The following is a 26,691-nucleotide window of genomic DNA, read 5'->3' as shown; positions in this document are numbered from 1 at the left end:
ATGCTAATGGGGTAGGCAATTGATTCAGCAGCTATGCTGAGAAAGTAAGATGGGATATTGTCAGGGGCGTTAGTGCATGGCTTCAGTTTCAGGAGGAGATTTTTTATGATAGAAGTGGGAATAGGTTTTAATGAGAATTTAGGGGAGTGGGAGAAGGGAGCATTAGGGGTGATGGTGATGATGAGGAAGTTACAGTAGGAGAAGAGGGTAGAGAGTTAGAAGACTGAGAAGAGGGAGTGGTAACAGTGCTGGGCAGCGTGTTGGTAGTGAAGGGTGGGGGTGTATTAGAGAATGTGGAGGTGTTTGAAAATGAACAGGTTAATTTGACAATAGATTCAGTAAAAAAATAATTAAATTGGGTAGCTAGCTCTAATTCAGTAGCATTGGGGTCTGGGGTTGGGGTGTCTGGTTTACTGGGGTTAAGTAGGATAGAAATACCTTTCCAGAATCGTTGAGGGTTTGTTTTATTATTATTTTGGAGTATAGAGAAGTAGTTTTGTCTATCGGAGATGACGAGTTTTTTTATTTTACTTCGAAGTGTTTTGTATTCATTATGAAGTAAGGGGATCTTGTTTTTCAGATAGTGTGCCCAGGCTTTATCTCTAAGCCGCATGGTTGAAAGTGTGTTCTTGGTCAACCAAGGCGCGGATTTAAGTTTAATTCATTTTGTTTGTAAGGGGGCCTGTGAGTCTAGTAGTTTTAGGAATGTTGAGTTAAAGTGGGCAACTGCATCATCTAGGGGTAATGTTTTTAGACAGTTCTAGTTTATAGCTTTTAGAGAGTTTGAAAAGGTTGTTGGGTTAAATTTTTTTTGGTTACGGGTAGTTATGAAATTATGGGTGCGAAGTAGTTTTGAGGGGAGTCGGTGAGTGAAGATGGGTGTATGGTCGCTAAGGGAATCTGAGTGTGCCACTATCAGAATAATAATGGGGATGGGAGACTAGAATCCAGTCCAGTATACTGCCGCCAGGGAGGTTCTTTGAGGGGCGTGTTACTGTGTTTAGTTGAGAGAAATTGTGGAGGTTGATGTTGAGAGAGTTTGTTGGAGACTGTATAGAGGCCCAGTTAATATTCATGTCTCCTAAAATTATGGTTTCATTGCTAATGTTATTGGAGAGCCAGGAGAGGATATCTTCAAGTATAGAAATATTATCACCTGGGGGGATATAGAGGGAAGCTAGACAAATGTGTTTGTTTGTTAACTTGAAGTAGAGTGAGGAGTAGAGGAGGAGCAGATAACATTTTTTCCCCTCCTGCTACTGATCGCCATTGGTCCAAACCTCTTCCTGTAGATGCTTTGGTGGTGGAGGCCGCAACTAAAAAGGACCTGGCGGAAGAAGAAAGCCAGACTGTCCATCCGCCCAACAAGGAGTCCTGGGCTCTGGACAGAATAGGGAAGCGTACTTTTGCATCAGTGACCTTTGCAGTCAGGTCCCTGAACTATATGGCACACTTTACCAGGCTTCAAAGAGATTTAATTTCTGAGCTCTCTGAAACTTTGGCTGGTGCTGTGTCTGATGAGGTCCGTGACAAAGTGGCCTCTCAGCTAGCCACCATTGAATCGATATCCAACTCCTCCATGCGCCTGATATCTCGCGCATCAGAAGGAGCAGCTAGAGCGTAGAGTTCAGGCATTGTTCTGAGACAACACTCCTGGATGCAATTGTGTAATTTCGCGGAACCCTTCAAGGCTTGCTTTCTCAACACTCCCATCAAAGCCTCTTCATTGTTTGGACCCAAGGTTAAAAGCACACTGGCCAGATGTGAACAGGACGGTAAGTCTCTTTCTGCCATGGGTGTCCATTATTCTTCCCCTCAATGGGCTTTCTCCATAAACCAGAAGAATGGGAAGATAAGGTACAAAAAGTCTCAGGGTCCTTTCCGTGACACACAGGCAGAGTTCTCCCCTAGAGGCAGAGAGGGAAACTCAAAAGGGAAAACGCCCTTTTCGGGGCAGATGGGGTCCGCGTAACCAGGGTTTCAGGGACTCTCTCCCTGGCCAATCCTAGTGCTCCTGAAGAGCAGCCCAACTGCTTTCCTCTGGAAGTGGTTGGGGGTCGTTTCTCTTTGTACCCTTCTGCCTGGCTAACCATCACCACCGATTCTTGGATACAAAGGATAATAACCAAAGGTTATCATATTCCCTTCGACCTTTGTCCCGCTGCCATAAGCTTACCCGACGTTCCACCCAGTCAAAGGGAAGAAGCAGCTTTAGAGATTTCAAAACTGCTAAGAAAGAGTCATCCAAATAGTCCCTCCAGACCAGATAGGATCCGGATTCTACTCGAGACTATTTTTGGTGCCCAAGAAAACCGGGGACTGGAGACCAATTTTGGATCTCAGTGTATTGAACAAGTTTGTAAAAGTACAAAAATTCTGGATGGTCACAATACAGTCTATCCTTCCGCTTTTGGAAAAAGACGATTGGATGTGCTCGATAGATCTTCAAGATGCATGCTACCACATAAAAATGAACAGACCATCAAAAAGATTCCTTCACTTCCGTGCGGGAGCCAGTCACTACCAGTTCAGAGTACTGCCCTTCAGACTCTCTACAGCACCCAGAGTGTTCAGAAAGTGCATGGCAGTCGTCACAGCTCACTTGCGACTACAAGGATTCCAGGTGTTTCCATACCTAGACGACTGGCTCATCTCCGCCCCCACCAGATATCTATTAGAAGAAGCCCTCTCATACTCTTTCCTCTCTGCAGAAAGGCTAGGCATAACTGTAAATTGGCAAAAATCCAATCTCACCCCTTCTCAGTCCACGGAATTCATAGGGGTCATCATGAATACAAAGAATTGCACAGCATCCATTCCAGATCACAGAATTCTAAGGATAAAGCAACAACTGATCCCAATCCTTTCAAGGGAGAAATCTACAGCTCACCCTGTTCTACAGGTGTTGGGTTCCATGGCAGCCTCCATCGCCATTGTCCCCCTGGCCAGGTTTCACATGAGGCTTCTACAATGGCTACTGCTCACCCAATGGTATCCCTTTCAGTACCCTCTTTCAGCCAAGATTCGGGTAACTCAGGTGCAAACAGGGTTTAAATTGGTGGCTGGCCTGCAACCCATCACAATGGTCTCACCCTTTCTCCCCCTAACAGCCCAAGGCTACAGTGACCACGGACGCCTCCCTGATGGGGTGGGGGGGCTATGTCAGGGACAAGACAGTCCAAGGTACTTGGTCCGAAATTGGAGGCCCATCTGCATATAAATGTTCTGGAGCTGATGGCAGTGCTTCTGGCATTGCAAGCATTCCATCCCCTGCTGCCATCTGGGACTATTGCGATATAATTAGACAACATGGCAGTGGTCTGGTACATCAACAAACAGGGTGGAGCCAAATCTTACCCACTTGTCAAGAGACCATGAGGATATGGCATTGGGCGATGGCTACCAACCGTTTTCTTCTAGCAACACACATTCCTGGGAGTTCCAACATGATACCAGACAGACTCAGCAGGTGTTTACTACAACCTCACGAGTGGTCCCTGAATCCCTTGATAGCTGCGAAGATTTTCAACCGCTGGGGTCTTCCTTGCTGCGACCTCTTTGTGTCCCCCACCAACTACAAATGCAGCAACTATTTTGCCCTGATTCCCCCTCCGGGACAGTCACCCAGGGACGCTGTAGTCCACGATTGGCCCTCGGGTCTACTTTATGCATTTCCACCTCTACCCGTCATTCCCCAGTTTCTGAAGAAAGCAAAATAATCCTCATAGCACCATATTGGTCTCGTCAGATTTGGTTCCCCTTCCTTTGGCCTCACCTGCTAGATCAACCATGGATTCTCCATCCAACCTCGGGGTTGATCTCCCATCCGCAGAATCTTTCACCCCAACTTGAACAGCCTGAAGCTCACAGCTTGGCTCCTCCAGTTCCCTTGATTGCTAGGCAGAATGATCTTTCTTTGCCAGCACATTACATTCTTATTGCATCTCATAAGTCTTCCACCAGAATTACATATCTCAGCAAGTGGAAAAGATTTACCCTTTGGCTGAAAGAAAAACAGGTAGATCCTTTTTCAGCACCTGTGTCGATAGTACTGGAGTATCTAGCTACCCTATTTCAATCCTGTCTATCTGCCTCTACCATTAGAGTTAATTTGGCTGTAATATCTAATTTCCATGATGGTGTCCAAGACTCCTCTCTTATGTCACACAAATTATACAAGACTTTCATAAAAGGCATGAATCATCTAAAACCCTCTTTTAGAGAACCTACTCAACCATGGGACCTGTTATTAGTCCTACAAGCATTGACAATGCTACCTTTCGAACCAGCTTCTTGCAACCTCAAATATTTGTCATGGAAAACCTTGTTTTTGGTCGCCATTACTTCTGCCAGACTTATCTCTGTGCTTCAAACTATATGCATCAAGAGTCCATATTTGATTTTTCATAAAGATAATGTCATTGAGAACTAATCCTTCCTTTCTGCCAGACGTGATCTCTGAAATGTCCATTAATCAAACCTTCGAATTGCCAGTTTTCTTCCCCAATCATTCAAACAAAGGAAAGTATTGCCAACGTACCCTAGATATTAGCAGGCAAATTTGCTTCTACTTGAACAGGATTAAGGCCTCTCGTAAATCAGACCAGTTATTTTTGGCCTATTCTGGACCTAGTTTAGGATGTGCTGTAGCTAAGGTCACATTGGCTAAATGGTTGAAAGACTGCATGACCTTCATTTATAGACAACGTAATATTCTATTACCTACTACCATAAAGGCTCATTCTACAAGGTCAGTGGCAACTTCTGCTGCTTTCCATGCCAGAGCCTCTACATGACATTTATGCAGCTGCAACTTGGGTTACTCCTCATAACCTTCATCAATCATTACAAATTGGATTTGGCCTCCAGGGGAAGAGCATCTTTTGGTTCTATGGTGCTCAGGAATGTCCTTCCATGAGAGCCTCCCAGGAATAAGGGTAGCTGGAGACTCTGTCCTACACACAAGGAATGAACGAGGATTAACAATATCAGATAGTTATGTCTTACCACAATGTTCCATCTGTATTGTTGATCCTCGTTCAGTCATTACGACCCTCCCTCCTTCCCCCTCCTGTGGCTTCTAGTGGATCTCACCATCCAGTTCTATTAGGTCATTTGACCAGAGGTAGCCATACCTTCTTTTGACTTGCAAACTCAGTCTGAGGTAACAGGGAGAGGGGAATTCTGGATAAGAGTTTTAGCTTGAGAGTTTGTAGCTGACGCGAGCTTGGAAGATGGCCGGCTCAGTTCCAAGGTCGGAACCGATACTCACACATAATGACTGAACTAGGATCAACAATACAGATGTAACGTTATGGTAAGACATAACTTCTTTTTTGAAATGTGAGAACATAATTTTATTCTGTCAAAAGGCTTAGATTCCACCTATTGGAAGTTACAGTGCAAGCTTCCTGGGCTCCATTGGAGTGAATGAGTTAAAAGTTTTGACATGACAGACTATCCTGGTAGCCATTACTTCCTTGAAAAAGGTCTCTGGGATTCATGTCTTATCCTTTCAATATCCATACTCTTATTTTCCATCCAGAGTTGTATTCAGATATAAAGGTCAGGTTAGTTTGAAGGTACCTGTGTAGATCAATTTGAACCAGTCCATTAGTTTGTCGGTATTCTTTCCTAGGTAAGCAAACAAAGGGGGATTACAGGTTACATTGTCTGGATGTCCACAGACAACTTAATTTTTCCTATATTGTACAAAGGAATTTAGGAAGGAGAAACATTTGTCTTTTTTTCCTCCCTCAGGAAGCCCAAAAGGTGTTGAAAATTACCTTTTGAAAATGGTTGTGACTGTATTTCCTATTGCTCCCCTTAAGAAGGAAAATCTTAATCACTAGAGTGAGAGTGCAGTCTGAGCTCAAACTGCATCAGCTGCCTTTCTCTGAACTATACCCTTGAAAAATATAGCAGCAGCTACAGCATCAACCTTACATATCCTCACAAAACATTATAATTTGAGCATGTTGCTAAGGGCTCAGGCCTCCTTTGAAGCCACCATTCACAAAGGCTTGCTGGCATTAACTGCCCAAGGTTGGCTAGGGATTCTGTCCTCCTGCTCCAATATCCAGACAGGACCAGACCAAATACATAAGTTGTGTACTTACTAGAATTATAGATTTTTTTCTGGTCTCTGTCAAGACACTGAAGAAAATTCCACCCACCTTGCCCCTCCAAACTATATTCCTGATTGACCTGTAAGAATCCTTGTATCTTAGTCATATTGTGGTTATTTTAGAATTTATAGCTAGCTGTTTTTACTGTGTCTGGAACATCTCCTCAGAACAGGTGGTTATTGTATAGAGCTGGAGGTTTTTGGCAAAAAAAAGGCACTGAGGTATCCAGTCCTTTTATTTCAGTGTCCTGACAGACCAGAAAAATCTGTTGTTCTGGTAAGTACATAACTTTAGCTTTTTTGGCAATGGCAAAATCTATACAAGAAGAGGAATTTCCTTTACCTGGACATGTCCTGCCTAGCTAAGGTACTGCTGAGAATAGTGCATGAGTTTAGGAGGACTACAAACTGTTCATTTCCTTTGCTCCATAGAAGGAGGATCTGGCAGTTATCAAGCTGATACTTTGTAAGTGGCTTGTCAACTGCATTACTTTTTGTCATCAGTCAGCCAATCACCTGTTGGCAAATGCTGTGGACAAAGCCTATTCCATAAGTGGACTGACTTCCTGTAATGCTTGCTTCAGGAGTATAGTTCTGCAGCAACTTCACTGTCCACCTACTGCAAACGTTCTGGTCTTAGCCATAAATTGAGAGAACTTTTGTAAACTCGTTTTTTTAGTGCTCTGCTATATGGCATCTGATGATGACCAGTACTCCAACTTTCTTTTCATCCTTGCAATGCTTATTAAGATTTGTCCTCCTAGCTGACTTCCAAGATGGCTGCACAGTTAGTAACAGCTTAACTCTAGCTCTCCCACTGTGGAAACAGAAACTCAACAGAGAAGTCCAGTGGAGTTGTGTTTATGGGTAAATTTCAGTAACTGGCTATTAAGTGTACTGCCTGGATGCCAGGAAAAATACAGATCACCTTTACAAAATCGGCTACAAAAAGTGAGGAAGAAACACTGACTGGAGAAAGTTCTGCAGCTGTTCTGCAAAAAGCAGTGTAACTTCTTCCTACAGGAAGATAAGACAACTGCACCCGGACCTGCTTAAAGTAAATGAAGCACTGATAGATTATATGAACACAAACAACAAACATCTGGAAAAAATGGAAGAAGATTTAAACAGATATTCAGAATGAGTTGATAAAGCTGCAAAAATCAGAAGATAAAATGAAAAGGCTGGCTGAATACAAGACTGCTCAGGAAGAGATGTTTCAAAAAATAATAGAATTCGAGAACAGAGCACATCAGGAGAACCTGTGATTTTCAGCTATAAAAGAGAAGCTGGGAAGGAACAGACTGCATTAATTTTATAAAAACTGAAATAAGTAACTGGACTGGTATTCCATACCAGGGTTGATAGTTGAAAGGGCGTATCATGTGTATACTCCAAACCTGGCTATGAGAAGCAGCCTAGAGTTTTAATAGTAAAGATGCAATCCTACCATTGGAAGGGCTTGATTCTGACAGAACTGTGGCAGAAGGAAAAAAATATAAGTGGTAGACAGCAATGTGTTAGTAGAATGTGATTACTCGTACACCAGGCAGAAGAGGAGTAAATTAATTTCACTATTCAAGGAATGTCAAGATGCAGGTGTGAGATTCTAACTGCTGTACCCAGCTGTCTTGAAGGTATTTTTGCCTGGAGGGACAAAAGTTGTTTTTTTGATGAAGTAAATAGTTTGTCCAACAAAAAGTGAGATGTAAAACAGAAGGAAATTCTGCTAATAAAGACCAGAGAAAGACTATACCTGTGAAACCTGTTCTGCTCCAACAGAAAATGTTGGAGAGAAGGAAGGGTGCAGAAGAGTAGACTAGAAGAATCGAGAGTAAATTGGAAATGAAGCCGAGACAGGATTTGGGAGATGGAGATGGAACAGTAATAAAACCAGTAACTTAATGTGTGGTTACAATGAAATAATTATATTTGTGAAGAACAGAACAAGAGCACCTGGAAATATTGGACTTTTTCAGAATTTGTTGGACTTGTGGGGGACTCTAAAGTATATGCCCTGCTTTGTCATTAATATTCAGAAGAATGCTTTGGGGAGGGAAAGGGGGAGAAATTTAACTGTAGGTAAAGATAACTTTTTTTTCTTAATAGTACTATTTTGAGGTGTATGGTTTTCTTTGCATGCTATAAAGTAATTTTTTTTGTTATTTTTAAGTGGAATGGGTATTGTAAATAGGTGCTGCTGTTCTTTTTTTCCCTTTCTCCCTTTTTTTCCCTTTCTCCCTTTTTCTCTCTCTTTGTTCAGTTTTAAGAATGGTGGTACAGCAGTTAGCATTGTCCCCTCACAGTAAGAGGTTTGATTCTCTGCTGGAGCATCTTCTGTGTGGAGTCTGCATGTTCTCCCCTCGGTTGTGTCGTTTAAAGACAATGCAGGTAGGTGTGTCGTGAATGGGTGTGCCTTCGTTGAAGGTTGGGCATCAGGCTGGCACCTCGGCACTGTGAAAATCTACTGCCAATCATAAGCAGTCTGGCGTTCCACTGTGGTGACCCCTAACTGGGAGAAGCCGAGACACATTACTAGGCACTGTAGTGTTAAAAAAAAGCTTAGTTAAAAGTATGATAAAAAAAATTTTGCTTTTGCTCATTCTTGCATGGCGGATGTCTGGATTTAAGGTCCGTAGATTGATTTGGTAACAAGTTTTTTTAAGAGAAAGCAAGTAAATGATTATATGAATATTATGAGGCTTTTTCTAGCACCTGAATGTATGCTTGGTAGCAAAGCAGTTCTGTATCTGGCCCTTGCATCTCCATGGAAACAATCTGATAGAGAAATTGGCTGTCTTGTTCTCTTGTCTCCATGGAAACAGTTTGATAGAGAAATTGGTTACAATCTGGTGGAGTGTCACTGGCTTTGGGGGAAAAAAAAGAGAAACTGGCTAGGAGATCATGTTCTCTGAAAGCATTTAGGGTTTTCCCAGCTGGGACAGCTATAAAGATAAGACAAAACTTGTTGGCACTTAGCAGAAGCACAGGCTGCACCATGTGTCTTAGGATAGATAACATTTCTTTTATGTTAATTCAAGTTTGTGTGTGGCTGTCATTTTGGGACATTTGTTCCTATTAGGAGGGTAAAACTTCAATATTTGAAGATGTACATAGTTTTATGTTTTTTTTGGGGGGGGGGGTTATTGAAGATTTGCTTTTTTTTTTTTTTTTTTTGTTTTTGTTTTTGTTTGAGGGCTTTCAATAAAGATGTGACATAAGATCAAATGGATATGACAAGAAACTGTATAAAAGTTCAACCTGCCAAACAGTGTATGCATGTAACATAAAAGCTGGAATTAGACATTTAACAAAAAAGTGTTGCACATAAAAGGTGGGAATAATAACTTTTTAATACAGTGATGCTTTCTGTAATGTCGTTAAATGTCAGTGGTTTCACAGATAAATACAAAAAAAGAATAGTGAACTATATTAAAATGTAGAGTGCAAATAGCTATGTTACAGCAGACACACATGGAAAGAACTGAATATGTGAATTTGATAAAGGTTTTCAGGATGGTGATTCAGCAGAATATCTGGGACAAAAGGAAACAAGTGGTGCTTGTATGAAAATTGCAAGAGGATCTCCAATAGTGATAAGAGGAAAAAAAAGATAATGGCAGATTTTGTAGTGATAAGGGGCTACTGGCAAGGGAGGAGGATTACACTGGCATGTATTTATATTCCACCTAAACTGCTATAATGGAGCTTAAGAAAATTCTGGGAGAAATAATCAGTTTTCAGCAAGGAATATTACTTATAGGTGGGAACTGAAATTTGATTTGCAGCAGTGAAGTTGTGTTTGGGGAGCCTAGAAGGGAAAGCATAACAAAGGAGGGTAGATTTGTTGAAGAAATTTATGAAAATGTATGGCATGGAAGATGTGAATTCAGTAATAGGAGTTTGGAGTGAATTTACATATTCCCCAACATATAAAAACTGGGCTAGGCTATACAGAATTTACATTTCAAAGGAGCATGTGCATTTAATTGAAGGTCTTGATATGCTTCCAGTAACTATTTCAGATCATGCGCCAATAATGACTAAAATAAAAACTCGGTAATTAAATAAAAATGAGACACTGGCACTTTCCGAACTATCTGTTGAAAAGAGAGAAATTTAAGGAATGGGGAGTGGAGATTATTCAGGAGCTATTCGAGTAGATAGAAATTACTTCTGAAAATATAAGTAGGGAGTGGATAAAATTAAGGTGGCATTTAAAAATATGGTGGAAACAAAAGGGAGCTATGGTTAAGAAGTAACAGGAATTATTTAGAGTGAGTGGCAAAGTATTGCAGAATAAGAGGAATCTTACAGGACAAGAAGAGTATTAACTGCAGAATGCTAAGACAAAAAATAAGGATTACCTCAATAGTATGCATGAGTTTATAAAGATTGTTGTGAAGCAGCTGTTTTTTTTTTTTTTTTTTGTTTTGATAACACTAGAGCACAAAAACTTTTAGCACAATGACTCTGGCAGGAAAAAGAAGAAACGGCTGCTGCCAATCTTAGGGAGCCTATAACAAGGAAGGTAACGAGATCCTGTAGAGTTGTTAGAAATATTTTGGAAAATCTATGAAAGTCTGTATAAAACAGAGAAATAGGGAAATAAAAAAAAAAGATACAAATGGAGATGTTTTTGGCAAAATTAAATATGCCAGGGTTAGAGGTAGACGAGGCTCAATTTCTAATGGTTAGGATAGGAGGCGATGAGATAAAAATTGTAATGTATAACCAATCTACAGGCAAGTCCCCAGGGACTGATAGTATTCCTATAGAAGTTTGCAAGCTATGAGGGAAGAAACTGGTAAAGGTCTGGAGGGTTTTGTTCAGCAGTATTTTAATAATACCTAAAAAGTGTAACAGTCTATCAGATCCAACTTCATACAGGCCCAGTTCAATACTAAACCATGATTATAAAGTGTTCATGTGCATAATGGCTAAAAGAATGGCAAAAGTAAAGCCAAAATTGATGGATATGAATCTGTGCGGTTTTGTGGAGGGGAGGCAAACATTAGACAACATTAACAGGACATTGATGATCCAGAGGGAAGAAGAATATAAGAAAATACCATTGTTGTTGGTGATCTTGATGCAGAGAAAGCATTTGACCGAGTAAGCTGGGACTTTATGAGCAAGGCAATGGAAGCATTTGCATTTCCTGAAAATAAATTATAAGCTTGATTAGGAGGATATAGGAGGGATTGAAGGTGAAAATTAAAGTGGGTGGGGTCCTTTCTGATAAGTTCTGCTTGAGCGGAGGAACCAGGCAGGGGAGTCCTCTTACCCTTTTTGATTTGCATTATATTTAGAATCGTTGGCAAAGAAAATAAGGGACTCATATTCAAGGATATAATTGGTATGGTAGTCGCGAAAAGCTGGCTGTATTTACAATTGATATAATTTTATATCTGACAAAACCAGAGACATTAGAGTGTTGTGGAACATTTTGAGATAGTTTCACATATTTTAGGGATACAAAACTAATGAAGCTAAAATAAAGGGAGTAGTTGTAAATTATGTTCCCATATATGAATTGTTTCGGCAATATCCATATTTATGGGGACATGGTAAAATGAAGTATTTAGGTGTATGGGTTAAAAATCATTCTGTTGTGGCAGCTAAGGATATGTGGAAAGAAATGAAACAAAAGATAATACAAAAACTGAGAAAATAGAAGCTTTGTTATATGGATTTGGATAGTAAGATACAAGCCGTTAAAATGTCCCATTAGTGTTGTACACGGCTCAGACATATTTTTTATCGACCAGAGAAGTTGTGGATAGCAATAAAGAGTTGAAGGACCCTATCTGGGAGGGGAAGACTGCAAGAGTCAGGTGGGATAAGCTGATTCTTCCAGTAGAACAGGGCAGATTGGGATTACCTGATTTGTAGGGCTATTTCAGAGCTATACAGCTAGGGCACAAGCAGAAAACTATAACTCAAAGTAGAAAGGGTAGAAGCTCAAGAAATAAGGAGAGATTGGATTTTGGATGCAGGCCTTTAAGGAGAATAACAGTAGTCATACAGAATATTATATGTATAAAGTAGCAAAAAGTATCCTAAGAACTACCAACATGGGAATAGAGAAGGGAGATTCTGCCGATAGGGATGACTGCAATTAGGGCTATAGACAATAGCCAAGAGGGGGCTGGAATTGGAGAAAAGTGGCAAAGGAACCAAAGTATTGGGAGCAAATAACTAGAGAGAGAGAAAGATGATAGAATGGGAAGACGGCAAGAATTAATTTGGACTCCAGATTAGAGATTGCCTTCCCTACCAAGGATTGATATCACAGTATAGGCAAAGACAAATAAATATTGGGGCCCTAAATGAAAGACCAGCACTGGTAGAGTTTTAGTAGAATCTGGAACAGAAGCTGCCATTAAAAAAAAAGAATAATTAGAGTATTTAAAATGTTGCATGATAACTATAAGAATCAATCCAAGGGGGTTAGAAAGGATTGGGAATAGAGATTAGATAAGCAATTCACATAGAAACAATAAGTGGGGATATATGCATGTCTCCCAAATATGCAACAAAATCTAGAAGTTAGGATTTTTGCTTGGAAAAGGTTGGCATAGATATTTGGATACCCCTAGTAGACTTCAAAGATTTTTTCTTCAGGTCGACAGCAAATGTTGGAGGCATGACTGTGAAGGAAGAGGTAATAGGGAACATGTTTTCTGGGCGTGAGGTTAGTTGGTAGACTTTAAGGATTCCCTGTAGGATGCAGTGTCAGAGATGCTGGGTGGGTAGATTAGTGTGACAATGGTGATGAATTTTCTGATCTATAATATAGAATTGGAATTGCCTAGACATAAGGCCTTGCTGTGTCTAATTATGATGGCTGCCAAAAAAGGCAATTACTAGAAAATGAAAATCTAAATCTAAACTAACTTTACTAGAAGCAGTGAATATAGTAACAGATAGAGCTACCAGAAATGAGCTCTTTAGAAAAGGTTAGGAGAAAACTACATAGGAAAAAAATGGAAATTAAGAACAATACATACAGGGGAGTAATGAGATTTAAAAGAAGGCAGGACTTAAATGAGCTATGTAGTGTTTTACTGAAAACTATCGGGTGGATTATAAGTGATGTATAATGTTTGCAACTAGAAGTGTCAGTATAGTTTGTGATGTAAAATGCTTGCAACTAGGATTGTGTCAGTGTGGTTTGTTTTCATTTATATAAATGTACGATTGCTTATGTTTTAAGTGGTGGTTTAATAAAGATGTTTCTTGCTTAAAGGGCAGGAATTGAATAATTTATGTAAAGTTGCTTAGGTTATACTTCACATATATTGCTATCACATAATGTTTGTAAACATGAACTTGTTAATACAGTGCGAGTACTTTTATATAAATGTAAATTTGCCTATGTCACAAGTGATAATTCAATAAAGGTGTTTAAAAAAATAGGGTCCTCATAGTTTGATACATTCATATATTGTGCCTGTCGATCTCCAAGAGGTTCCTCAGTGATGAGTTGAGAATGCTCTCCGCCTTCCCCTGCAGTTGTGTAGTCTGAGTCAACAGCATCTGCGAGCATTCCTATAATTTAGGCAATTGTATATTTTTCGTACTGTGTAATAATGCAGTGCCAAGTATGCAGTATCTTCATTTGCAGGTTGTTGCTCACTGGTAACCTTAGCAGAAATCTGAAGGCTGGGAGTGTCCAGCACATTATATTACTGTGCATTGACTGGGCACCTGCACATCCTAAGTGTAGGATTTTACTGAAAAAGATCATGAATTCCAAGTGATGGGGGAGTATTATTCAACCAGTCACCTATCAAGGGGAGAACTCTAGCAGGTCTGCAGAGTCTGTATCTGTTTTTAAATTTGTTTTGTTCCAAATGCCTTATTTGTTTTAGACAAATTGAGTAGTATTGCATCCATTTTTAATACATGGTAGAAATGTTGCCTTTCAGTAACTGTTCCGAAGTACTACAGGTACTGTTTTTAGTATCTAAAAAGTTGTAATACTGTAAAAAGTGGGTTTATAAGTCATGGCTAACTAATTCCCTCACTGAATAATGTAAATATTGGAAAGTAGGCAAGTAACTCATTTTTTCTGTAACATTAACAGATTGCACGTAAGCGACACAAAGTCATGAATGCATTTAAAAGTCCTCATGGACATACACGACCACCTGCCTCTCTCAAGCATATCTGCTTAATGCCTCTTTCTCAGATCAGGAAAGTACTGAACATCACAGAAACAGAAGGTTAGTAATCATTGTTGTGGTTCTGAGCGGAAAAGTCAAAGGCAGATTTTGTAGTCTGCGTTGCTATTTTGTCAACATGGAATTCCGTCATTTGCAGAAATGTAATCTTTTGGATGTTTAAAAAAAATGGTGATAAGAGTTTTGGTGTCAACAGTTAAAGGTAATTTTATCATTCATGATGATTGCAACACAAGTTGGTAATTTTCTAAGAACTTGAGGTCCTTCAGGGATTGTTGCGCCAGGATAACAGGTGGACTTTCTTTTCACTTACCTTTGAGAATTATTTGCTGGATTTGTTTTTCGGCAGTGTTTACAGCTCCTCTGTGAGATGTAATATGCTTCTTGCCCTCATATGTATGAACCTTTCTTGTATGTATTCTGTACAAATTTTGCATTACCTGTCTATTTATTTCTTCTTACAGCTGCAAAACTGTCAGTCACTTGAGTGTGTTTTGTCTTGTTTTGTTTTTCAAGAACCGATAGGTTGTGTGTATAGTCTTTTGCTTGGTCTGTTTCACTTTCAGATCTTACTTTTGCATTTTAAGGAATAATGTGTGTAGTCTTGCAGATACCCTGTAGAAAAGCATTCTAAATATGCTTCACAAGGGCTTGTAGTCTATTTCTACCAAAGTGTTTTGAACATATTAATGAAGCTTACAAAATGCCTACTTGTATCAACTGGCTTTTTCATTTGCAGAACTGCTCAGTCTGATGTAAACATGTGAACCTTGTATTTTAGACTTCCTCATTTTTGCATTTGGACTTGTTTGCCTTCACATTGTACTGTCATAATCTTTTTAGTAACTATGTTAGCCCTGTGTCATGCTGCTGTTGTCTGACCCTACAATGATAAATCACTTGTGTTTACAACACTTTCTAAGCCTTCTGTAGATGTACTTTGTAAGGCTTTTCTTGTTGACGACATACCACTCAAAAGTCTAAGGAATATGTACCTTCCAAGTGGTGTGTTAAGTGTGAATGATTTGAAACTTCCATTTTGTACTAGAAACCATGGTTTGCATCTAGCAGTGAAACAAACTTAGAGATTTGCATTTTTAAGACCATCAGCTGTAAGAACAGGATAATGCTCTTTCATTTTGTTTTTTAGGTCTTGAGAATCCGTGCAAAGCTGACTCTCTTCTTTACAACAGTAGCCATACTATTCATGCTAATATAGTCTTGACAGTACCTAAGCTTTCCATTCAGTTAAGTTCCTATTTTACTGTGCCCTTGAAAGTTACTGGTGCTCTCCTGGGTGCGTGAATCACTGGCAGTGTTGTGATTATTCTGCCCAACTTCTTAAGCCTGTAAGTCCGCATTTTCATGCTGGATATCATTGCAGTGACTCTACACAGTATCTAAAATGTTTGACTTTGTGGCTATTTGTGTGTGCGTTTTTTACTTTTAATCCCAGCAACCTAGTATATTATTAGAATTTACTCAAGTTGTCACTGTTTTGTTTTTATACAATGTCAGTTTTTGAACCATGGGTGCTATGGGCCAGAATAGTTCAGCAGTAGGTTAGTAGTGTGTTCATTGCTCTTTATTCAGAGATTTAGTTACGTTAATTAAAGTGCTTGATCCCAGGCACTGTATAAATCCATTAAATATCAATAAAACATAGAAATTATTACAAAAAATGAATAACTTGACTAACAGCAAGATTAAAAAGATTTGATTTGAGATCTCTTAAAACTTGTCATGGTAGGTGAATCATGCAGCCACTTAAGTGAAGGTTCCATTGTAAGGGACTCTGGGGAACTGAAAGAGCGGTAGACAAGAGGTATCAAGATGGTATGAGGGGAGCGAACAGCAGTTGCATGGAAGTGGAGTGCAAACTTGGGCTAGGTTATAGAATTGCAATGTGTCTGTTAAATATGGAGGCTCCAGTTTGTGAAGGCCAAGGAAATCATAAGCAAAGTCTTGAAAATCCATTGTCTGACTGGAAGCCCGTGAAGGTCACACAAAATTGGAGAAATATGGTGGTATTGCGTGGCCCCTGTAAAAAGATGAGCTGCAAAATGTTTGTATAAGCTGAAGAAGTTGGCAAGTATGTGTCAGGCAAGCCAGCATACAAGGCATGGTAGTAATCCAGTTACAAGATCAGTAGAGCATGAACAACAACTGTAAGATCTCCATGAAATGCTCAATACTGCTGATACTCCGAAGATGGAAACAGAGTTTAAAAATAGCAAAAATGTGTTTTTTGAAGAGGCACAGAAGTAAGATTGTCATCCTGATAAATGCCAGGTGACAAAATTGGAAAGGGAGTCCCTCAAGCTATCTTGTTCCAACAAATTCAATATTTGTAGCTTTGATTTTTAAGCCCATTACTGACTGTCCAATCCTGGATAAGTTCCAAATCATAAGAAAGGGATGCCAGTATGCAAGGACGAATAAAATCACAAAATTTTAGAAGTATCTTGAGACAATGTTACACCCTATACATGTCTAATATAAATTCAACATTTAATCCATTAATTGTCATTATTTTTCCAAGTTTGCCTTACATTATTGTCTTATTGCTTCAGATGTATTTTCAGTCTTTTAGTTTCCACAATACCATCACATAGGTAATTTTTCTTCAAAAGTATACAAATTCTTTTTGAACGTTTTTTTCTTTTACATATCTTGGCAAAAATGGCGCTCTCTAGTAGTCTGTGTGGAATTTATTAAACACAGGACACTGCTTTTTGTCATGCTTTTATCCATATTTATTGCACAAAATAGGATTTCAGCTATGCATTTGTATAGTCCACATTTTAAATTATTGTGCGACTTACTTTTTCATATTAATTTCTGTTGCAAGCCTTCATGATTTTTATAGTTTTTCTCCATTTTGCCCCCCCTTTTCTGCCAATCAGCCTTTCCTGGGCATTTGGTCTATTCTTTCTCCCATGTTCAAGGATCAGCCAAGAGGAGCCACCACTTAAGCAGCCGTTGGGGGTGGTTTAGGATATTTTCTCTTTGTCTTGCAGTCCTACCCCCATCTGCTTGATCAGTAACAACCCATGCAGTAGATGTCACCAGTGCACCATCCTCTCATTCCAGGAGTTGATATCTGCAGGGTGGCCCTGCCCAACCACATAGGCACCACAGTGTCAGTTCTTTGTGTACACTAGAAAATCAACTGCACATGTCCTTGAGCATGCACTCCCGCCAAAAGATGAGCTTGCCTATCATCCCTGAATATGCCATTAAGCGCCTAAGCTGATAATTGAACTGTGGTCACCTGGGCCACAGTCGGGACTTCATCCTTCAAAGTCAATGGTACAGTCTTATGTTTATCTTGATTCTTATTTTTACACAGCTATTTTTTTCAATTTATTCAGCTGTGTACTAATAATCTAATTTGTTCTACATGCATCCATGGCTTTTGATAAGGTTGCATCCTATTTCTGTTGATAATCTACCATTGTTTCATTTTTATACTAAAAATGATATTCTCTTACTAGCGAATCGTATATCTCAATATTCAGTTTTAGCCCTTTTCTTCAGCTTAGGAGTGTAAACATCTTTAGTTTCAGAGAACGTTATGCTTTTGTAAAGAACAAATGTTTCATAATTGGCAAGTTGTTTCTAGACTAACAGTTGCTCTTGAATGTCTGAGTGCTGTTACTGTCTTTTTCATCTTCAAGAAAAGTTAAAAAAAAAAAAATTTAAAAAGTAAAAAAATAATAGTAGTTAAATATCTTTAATGCATTTTCCCCAGTGACATAACAGGTGTGTTGCATACTACCTTTTCCATCTTTTTCATGTATTCCACTAGCAGTGAGGAATAAACAGAGTTGTTGGATCCAGAGCTTACAGTTTTCTGACAAATTAACTTCCAGAGAAAGAATTCCTTATGGTTGCAGTTGTCATTTTTTTCCTGCAAGAACTTTACTTTCATATCTCTAAACAACAAAACTCTTGAAATCAAATTCACTTCTGGTTCTGTATTTCTGTTAAGTTCATAGGTAAGTACTAGGCTAGCTGCCCCTGCAGGCCATTTTAAGCCTACCTATTTTCCGGTTTTGTACTCGAAATAACCAGTCCTATTTGGTTGTAGATTGACTATGGCCATCCCATGGTCAGTTATGTATTACCCCTAAAGAGAATATTCAAGATCATGCCATAGATAATTTGAAGGGACTCATGCATAGAATAAGGCAATTAGGAGATGCCTCTGTCCGTTAGTAATACAAGGGTCAGTCCTGGGGTAACTTTGCTGTTGCCTATCTGTAGATCCAAGGTGTACTTGAATATGGACAGGGATAAACTTTGTTTTATGTGGATGTGGAGTCTGTTCCACAGCAGCAAGTATCCTCTGTGAGATGTAACTGGCCCTCCAAACTGTTCTTTTGTTGCAAAAGAGATTTAGAGCCATAGACCTAGTATTTCTAACACCATTTAATTTGCTGATGTACAGTAAATCCATCGGTAATGGGTTGGAGGTTATAGATCCTATAGTTTACGTTTGATACCCTGTAGTGTCTGGAGAGCCAATACATAGAGAAACAGATAAGAGAATGTAGTGTAGCATCAAGTTGTAACTGTCTCTAGAAGACCAATATACCGTGTGATATGCAAATCTCTGTAGCTAACTTAGAGATGTCCTCCTATTCTCATGTTGCAGTATTCTTACTGTGGGGAATCCTCTGCCTCAGGCAACCCGAACGTTGGCTTCTATATAAAAGCTTAAGCCTGGTTGCTGCTAGTGTGTGGGATGTCACACACAGGGCCATAAACCAGGGGGCTTAAATGTGATGTCTGCATGCGCACAGACCTCAGAACTTTTCTGCCGCAGTCGAACATCAGATCGATCACTTTGCTCCTCCTCTTCAAGACGTCTAAAGTTAAGTACCCCACTGGGGAATTCTTATTTTTGCTTGAGCTTAGGTTGTTGCCTGTTCTTAGCGGATGTCCGCTATGATTGGAAAAGGTAGATCCAGACGTCAAATTCCGCACAAAGGCTCCCTTGATCTTTGCTTGTTCTGTTTAGGCCGGGAACACGATCATACCTCCTGTACCATCTGCCAGTCATTTGTTCCCAAAACTCTCAAGCCGTTTGTCTGCCCTCAATGTATATCTTGAGAACCAGAGGCTAAAGAAGTTAGCGTTAAGAATGGATCCAGAGTCTGCCTCCCAGGTGGAACTGCCAAGAAGGAAGGCCAAAGTTTCAAGGCCTACCACTTCGGCCCCTCCATCATTGATCACCCTGCCAACTGCCGTTATAGGGATTGAGGGACATTTGTTACCGTCCACTTCGACCACCCTTGAGGAAGCCTCTTCCGAAGTACAATACTGGTAGGTATGTCCATGGAGGTTATCCCAACGTCAGCTATTGCCAAAGTCGAGGTGGAACCAGGCTCCACCAGATGACCTTCACGATCCAGGATTCTGATTTCTCCTCCCTAGGCCAGATCCCTGAAATTAGGCCCACAGCTTCTAAAGCAAGTCCTTTATAAAGGTGACAAATGACCAAGCATTTGTCTGCTCCTTCAGAGGAACAACCAGACTGGCAGTCCTTTTCACAGTCTTTGCAGGCCTTCATTGCCCTTAGGCCTTCAGTCTCCTCAGCACCCACCTTGCCTGTACAGAGCCCAAGACTTGCCTCTATCCTTCCTTTCCTCTCATAGCAGGAAGAAGCCTCCTCCTCAGATGAGTCAGTTACTTACTCATCCCAAATAGCTTCCCCTTTACTACTCCCCAGATGAGGATTCCATTGAGGGAGACACTTCTTCTGATGGCATTAATTTGAGGAGACCATCACAAAAAATGGGGGAGTATTTTAAATGGGATACAACCTACATGACAGAAATTCAAAAAAAGGTATTTTGAGCTGCTTCAGGTTGAATCACCCTCCCCATCAGCCATCCCTCCAGTGATTCCAGCATACCTAGATGCATTCGCATCACCCTCAAAAAACCTTGAGACTCAACCACCTGCTCCCAAGAGACCTAATCATTTCTATATCGTCCCTGACGACGACCATAAGTTTCTGGTAAAGCCCCCTTTGGGGGATCTCCCTGTGATAGCAGTGGCCCTAGACACGGTCAAGACTTATTCCATCCACATCACCCCTGCCTTCAGACAAGCATGGCAAGGTAATGGACAGGCTGGGCAAGAAGATGTATACCCCTTCCAGTCTAGCATTTAGGGCAATTACTACCAGACCCATATGGTGAAATATACCCTAGATTTGTTATCACAGGCTTCATCCTTACTGTCCTACTTGCTTGACTCCCCCAACAAGACAGATATGACATCTAAACTATCCCTGGCATTTCAGGTTGCCAGGCATTCTATAAAATGCAGTTATGATGCAGCAGAGGCCTCTGCTAGATCTGCTGCATTTGCATCTGTGCTACACAGATACTCATGGCTTAGGCTTCAGCCACTGCCTGAAGACTTTAAATCTAAAATTTTGGATACACCCCTGGATAATAAACTCCTGTTTGGGAAACTGTCTTTAAAAACCTACAGGAGAAGAGTAAAGACTTACAAGATATAAAGCACTTACTGGTCTACCCAGTACCAAAACTTTTACAGAAATTATCCTACAAAGACCTCCATCAGAAGAGCCGTTGCCCCAGCCACCTCTTTATCTTCCAGTCCTAGGAAAGGGACCAGGAGACAATCCTCCTCCAGAACAGCACCTTCTCAGCCCACCAACAGGCAGCCCTTTCAGGACAGAAATAACAATAATACGTGACTGCCTCAACCACCTTCCCCTCTCATTCCGCCTCTCTCACTGTCTACCACTCTGGAAAGAAGTCACTTCAGACCGCTGGGTCCTGGCAGTAGTGGAAAAAGGATATTTCCTGTCTTGGCAGGAAAACCCCACACCACAGGGCAATTCCCTTTCCACTCAAGAACCAACTTCACCTAATCCCTCACATTATCCAGGACCTTCTTGCTCAGGGAACTATAGAATCTGTTCCACCAGGCCAAGAAGGAAAAGGTTTCTATTCCAGGTTATTCCTGGTAACAAAAAGATGGTCCTTGGCCAATCCTGGATTTATCCTTCTTAAACCTCTTTCTAAAAGTCCCTTCCTTCAGAATGCTATTTCTTCAAAACCTGCTTCCACTATTTCCACCCAAGGGCTTTCATAGGTTGGTACTAGGCTATTGGCCTTGGGGCCTATACAAGCCTAGCCATAACAATTCCCTGGCTATTTCTTCCCACACTATTTACTTCCCTGGGTACTTAAAACGTTTCTGGTGTCAACATTCTCAGGACCTGGAAACAGGGATTCCTATCATTCCTTGCCTAAGGACAGAGTTCCTTTGGTGGGCAGAAGCCTGCAACCACAGCAAGGGACTCCATTTCATTCAACCCCCTGCCATCCAAACCCTGACAACGGATGCATCAAACTATGCATGGGGGGCTCACATGACAGGCAAATGCATTCAAGGCAAATGGAGCCCAGGACAAATGTGCCTGCATATCAATCAAAAAGAAATGTTAGCTGTACAGAATGCACTGACAGCCTTCAAATACCTTATTCTTCCAGGACAACTCTTGATAGACAACACCACAGTTATGTGGTATATAAACAAGCAGGAGGGAACTCATTCCTACCCACTCTGCAGGTTAGCCATTGCTCTGTAAAACATAGCCTTGAGCGACTAAGTGCACCTGCAAGCTCAATTCCTGCCGGGCAAAAAAACTCACTGGCAGATGACTTAAGCAAAAACCTAATGGATCCACACAAGTGGAAACTGGAACCCAACTCATTCAAACTTCTAATCCACAGGTAGGGGACACCAGAGGTGGACCTCTTTGCTACACCCCTAAGCCATCAATTGAGCAAATTTTGCACCAGAACTCCCCACAGCCAAGCATGGAAAGTGGATGCCCTATCACTTACATGGGAAAACCTCTCCATCTATGCCTTTCTCCCTCTGCTCCTCCTCTCAGTAGTACTACTCCAGATCAAACAGGACAGGCCAAGGGCAATCCTTATTGCACCAGTCTAGTCACGCCAGCACTAGTACCCACTTTTACACAGTCTGACAACAGTGTCACCCTGGCACCTGCATCAGTCTCCCTCTCTGCTCTCCCAGCAGGAGGGACAGATTTTGCATCCTCAGCTGCAAACCCTGAACCTAGCAGCCTGGCTTATTCCCTGAATACATCACCAGCAACCCTCAGCAAACAGGTGCTGGATGTCATCCTTGAGGCCAGGAGACCTAGTGCTAGGAAATCCTATTCTGAAAAGTGGAAAAGATACTGTTCTTGGAACCAGTCTCAGGGAAAGGACACAGCCGTGCCCTCCTTACCTCAAATCCTAGATTATCTAGCAGAGCTGCTCCACAAAGGCCCATCCTTCTCATCAATTAAGATTCATGCTTCTGCCATCTCAGCTCATTAATACTGAGCCACCCCTCTTCTCTCACCCTCTTGTCAAGCAGTTCCTGAGAGGAGTTAACAATTTAAGACACCAGAGGAGAGCTCCCACTCCTGTCTGGGACTTTAACTTTGTACTAGAGAAGCTCACACTTCCCCCTTTTTGAGCCCTGCTGCTACAGCAGAGTTAAAATTCCTCTCTTGGAAAACAGTGTTACTTCTAGCCATCACTTCAGCTAGAAGAGTGTCTTGAGTTACAGGCCCTTTTGACTGTGGAACCTTTCATTATTTTCCAAGCGGACAGGGTTTCCCTCAGGACTAACCCATCATTTATGCCCAAGGTGGTATCCAGTGTGGCTTTAAACCAATCCATCCATTTTACCTACCTTTTTTTCCTAATCCTCAGAATAAAGGGAAAAGGATCCTGCACTCCTTGGATGTGCACAAACAGCTTAGGTTCTACCTTGACAGGACTAAACCTTTCAGAAAGTCTGACCAGCTGCTAGTCAGCTTTGCTACAGGGGCAGAGGGCAAGGCCATTTCAAAACAAACAATCTCCAAATGGATAGCACACTGCATCCATTTCTGCTACAAACACCATGGAAAAACCTACCCCACAGGGGATCAGAACCCATTCCACTAGGGCTACCTCAACCTCTATAGCATTTCTTAGGGGAGTCCTTACCAGGGACATCCTGGAAGCTACAACCTGGAGTTCAGTACACACCTTCACCAAGCATCATTGCTTACCTATCTTTTCTAAATCCAGAGCTGGATTTGCTACAGCAGTCTTACAAGGCCTGCTAGCCAGCCCTAATACTTCTTGACTGCATCCACCCTTCCTCAGCTTTGAGAATCAACTCAAATGTGATAACTGCAACAGTGAAATACGAAGAACATAGTACAGTTGTGTACACTTACCATAAATGCAAATGTTAGTGTATTCACTGTTGCAGTCCTCGTTACCCTCCCTCCAGCACCTTGATTTTTCTATCCTTCCTTCCTATCCTCTTTTTTTGGCTATATCTTATGGCAGTGGTATTTACTTTTTACTGGAGGTGTTCCACACCATGTAATTGCTTCCTATTTGGGGGGCTCCTGACATCTCGGGCAAGAAAAACTTATGTAATGGTGTTGGTTGCATGTTTTATACCCCTGGCAACCTGACATCATGGAAGAGGCAACCGCATCAGATGCAGAAATCCCAAGACTCTGGTATTCGGGCCGACTGAGGGCTACCTGCAGGCAGATAACCCATGTGTGATGACTTCAACAGTGAATACACTCGAACATCTACATTTATGGCAAGTGTACACAACTGTACTTTCTTTACACAGGTGCCAGCAAGAGTGTCTGGATCACATCATCAGTTCTCTACCTTACACTTTGGGCTATCCACTTCTCTGCAAGTATTTACAAAGTGTTTACCCCTTTGCAAGTTGCAAGATATCCATACGTTTCCATATTTAGAAAACGTGCTTATCTCTGCAGAGTCTTTCTAATTGTCAGGAATCTCTCACTTAAGTGAGAGGTCTACACAGGCTGGGATGGGGGTCCAAATGGCGTAATGTTAAAATCAACAAGCAAAGGAGAGAGTAGTATTGTTGGAACTGAATTCGTCCTAAAGTCTTGGTGAGTGCCTTCATAAGGTGGACCCTGTTTTTAAATCTCACCAATATGACACATGTATAGACTGCATTTTATATAGCATATATTGTGGATAGAAGCAGGTTAGAAAATAGACAGATGGGTGCACAAGTCCCAGGATAAAAAAAGTGCTTAATCCAAATAGGCACACTGGTGCCAGGTCTGGAAAAAATATGACGAAGACCTGGAAACATTCCTACAGTGAGGTTAGGCCAGGCTCAGGGGGGGAGGATAACCCCCTTGTTGTAGAAGGACGTAGTAGTCCACAAGAATCGCACACTGATGAGCCAAAAAAAGCCATAAAGATGACAGAGTGGACCTTTGAAGATAAAAAAGAACTTGTATATTGTCACTATTATGCAAGAAGAATGAATTTCCGGACAGAAGATGCACAAAAAGATTGAGAGAAATTAGAGGAAAGAAAAATAATTGTACAAGAAAAACTGTCAAACACTTCAAATGCAAATTTCTGTGAAAAACATTATATAGTCAAGAAACCTTGGGCCATTAGGAGAAAAGAAGTGACTGAGGAAGTGTGAAAATGTAAAGAACAAAATCTAGAGTTTTTTGAAAGGTTTAAAAAAGGAATATGGAAATGGGGAAAAAGAGGAATCTGAAATGGTACAATATTTATGCAAAGGAGAAAGCCAAATTCATCAATACAAAGCAAAGCAGCCCCAAATATATTCAAGGAAAAATGCAGGCAAAGACAACCAGATAAGGAAAATTTCACATTACAAAAAATAAGATCACAAAGGGGGGGGGGGACGTAAAACAGAAGATTAGTGAAGTAGAAGTTAGTTATAAAATACTTGCAAAGTGAAGGATTTAGTGTAGAAAGTTTAACACAGGTTATATCACAGCATGATGGAACAGTGAGTCTCCCAAGTAAAGACTAGTCGGAGATATCTGAAGAAGAAATATGGACATGGGGAAAGAGATTTAGTATGCTGCAATATTTATGCAAAGCAGAAAGCAAAACTAATCAATACAAAAAGGGCAGCACCAAAGATATTTGAAGAGAAATATAGGCAAAGGCATCCAGATGTGGAAAATTTTACAATTCAAAAAAATAAGAAAACAGGAAAAGTAGAAAGAAGGATTGGTAATGGAGAAGTTAAAGAAATAGAAACTGATGATCTGATTTTGTTAATCCTCGTTCATTCCTTACTTATGGGTATCGGTCCCGACCTCAGAACCGAGCTGGCCATTTTCCAAGCTCGCGTCAGCTACAAACTCTCAAGCTAAACTCCTACCCATAATTCCCCTCTCCCCATTACCCCAGATTTTGTTTGCTGCATTGCCATTCGGTCGTGTCAAGCTGCTTCTCTTGAGCTAAGTATAGATATTTGTTGTCAGACTAGTCTATATATAACTTTTTCTGTCAGAAAAGTTTCTAATTTGCTTTTTCTTACCTTATCGCATTTAGCGACCATATTTTCTTGAGTTTTCTTCTCTTTACTCTGCACTTTTTACCTCTAGGTATTTCTCCCTTACCATCATTGGTAATTCCTTCCTTTTCTTCATTACCTTCGGGTATTCTTTCGTACCATTGCTAGTACCTTTTCTTCTGTCTCCTTTTCTATCATAGCAGATAAGAAAGGTGTAGTCCAGGATTTAATCTTATTTTTCTTCATATCTTGTCTCCCTTAAACTACTTCTTTTCTTATTGACTATTCCTGGTGTGACCCTGTCACTAGTACTGTAATCTCCCCTTTCTCTCTACCCACTGTAATTCCTCTCGGTCTTACATCCTGATTTGCCAGTTTCTCCCTTAAGACTTCCGGTGTGTATTCTGCTCCCACTGTACTTTCCCTTTCCTCCCCTGCCCACTTACTCCTCCCCTTCCTCCTTTTTCCGCTCCTACTCTATATAGTCCCCACTTCCATGCAGACGCCATCTTAGATTCTGTATCCTGGCCCCCGGCTGCTGAGCATCCCTGGCTCCTGTGTCCCCGCCTGAATGTAAGTTTGTTTAACGGACTCCACTGCTAACTGTACCGCTGGACTTGTTTTAATGTGCTTTTTTTTCACTTTGCTGGCTTTTCTAAATATAAACTACATGTATTTTTTTCCGCTGCAAACGCCTAATTAATAAGGCGCTTTACATGCGGAAAGTGTCTACTCAACAGGGTCTGCTCCTAGTAGATTCTTTGAATCTGCATTAGTTACCATAGTTTGCTACATAGTAGCATTACTGGGATAGTTCCGCTGTTTTAAATCTTAACTAAGTATATTTTCTGCTGCAAACGCTTAATCATTAAAGCACTGTGCATTCGGAACTTGTGTTTTTATTTCTGCTGCAAACGCTTAATCATTAAAGCGCTGTGCAGTCGGAACTTGTGTTTCCCG

The 26,691-nt window shown here is 40.8% G+C and overlaps 1 protein-coding gene across 1 annotated transcript in view; it reads left to right on the top strand.

The window, feature by feature from the left end:
* The window catches only part of ECT2 (epithelial cell transforming 2), a 1,537,379-nt gene that overhangs the window by 1,201,470 nt on the left and 309,218 nt on the right, over positions 1-26,691 (top strand). Inside the window, exon 19 of the mRNA XM_044070772.1 lies at positions 14,220-14,358. Coding sequence (XP_043926707.1) covers positions 14,220-14,358 — 139 coding nt within the window. The remainder of the gene's footprint in view (positions 1-14,219; positions 14,359-26,691) is intronic.

The sequence above is a fragment of the Protopterus annectens genome, chromosome 4.part1, assembly GCF_019279795.1.
Source record: "Protopterus annectens isolate FY-2018-M chromosome 4.part1, PAN1.0, whole genome shotgun sequence".
NCBI lineage: Eukaryota > Metazoa > Chordata > Ceratodontiformes > Protopteridae > Protopterus > Protopterus annectens.
This window is presented reverse-complemented; position numbering and strand designations above follow the sequence as displayed.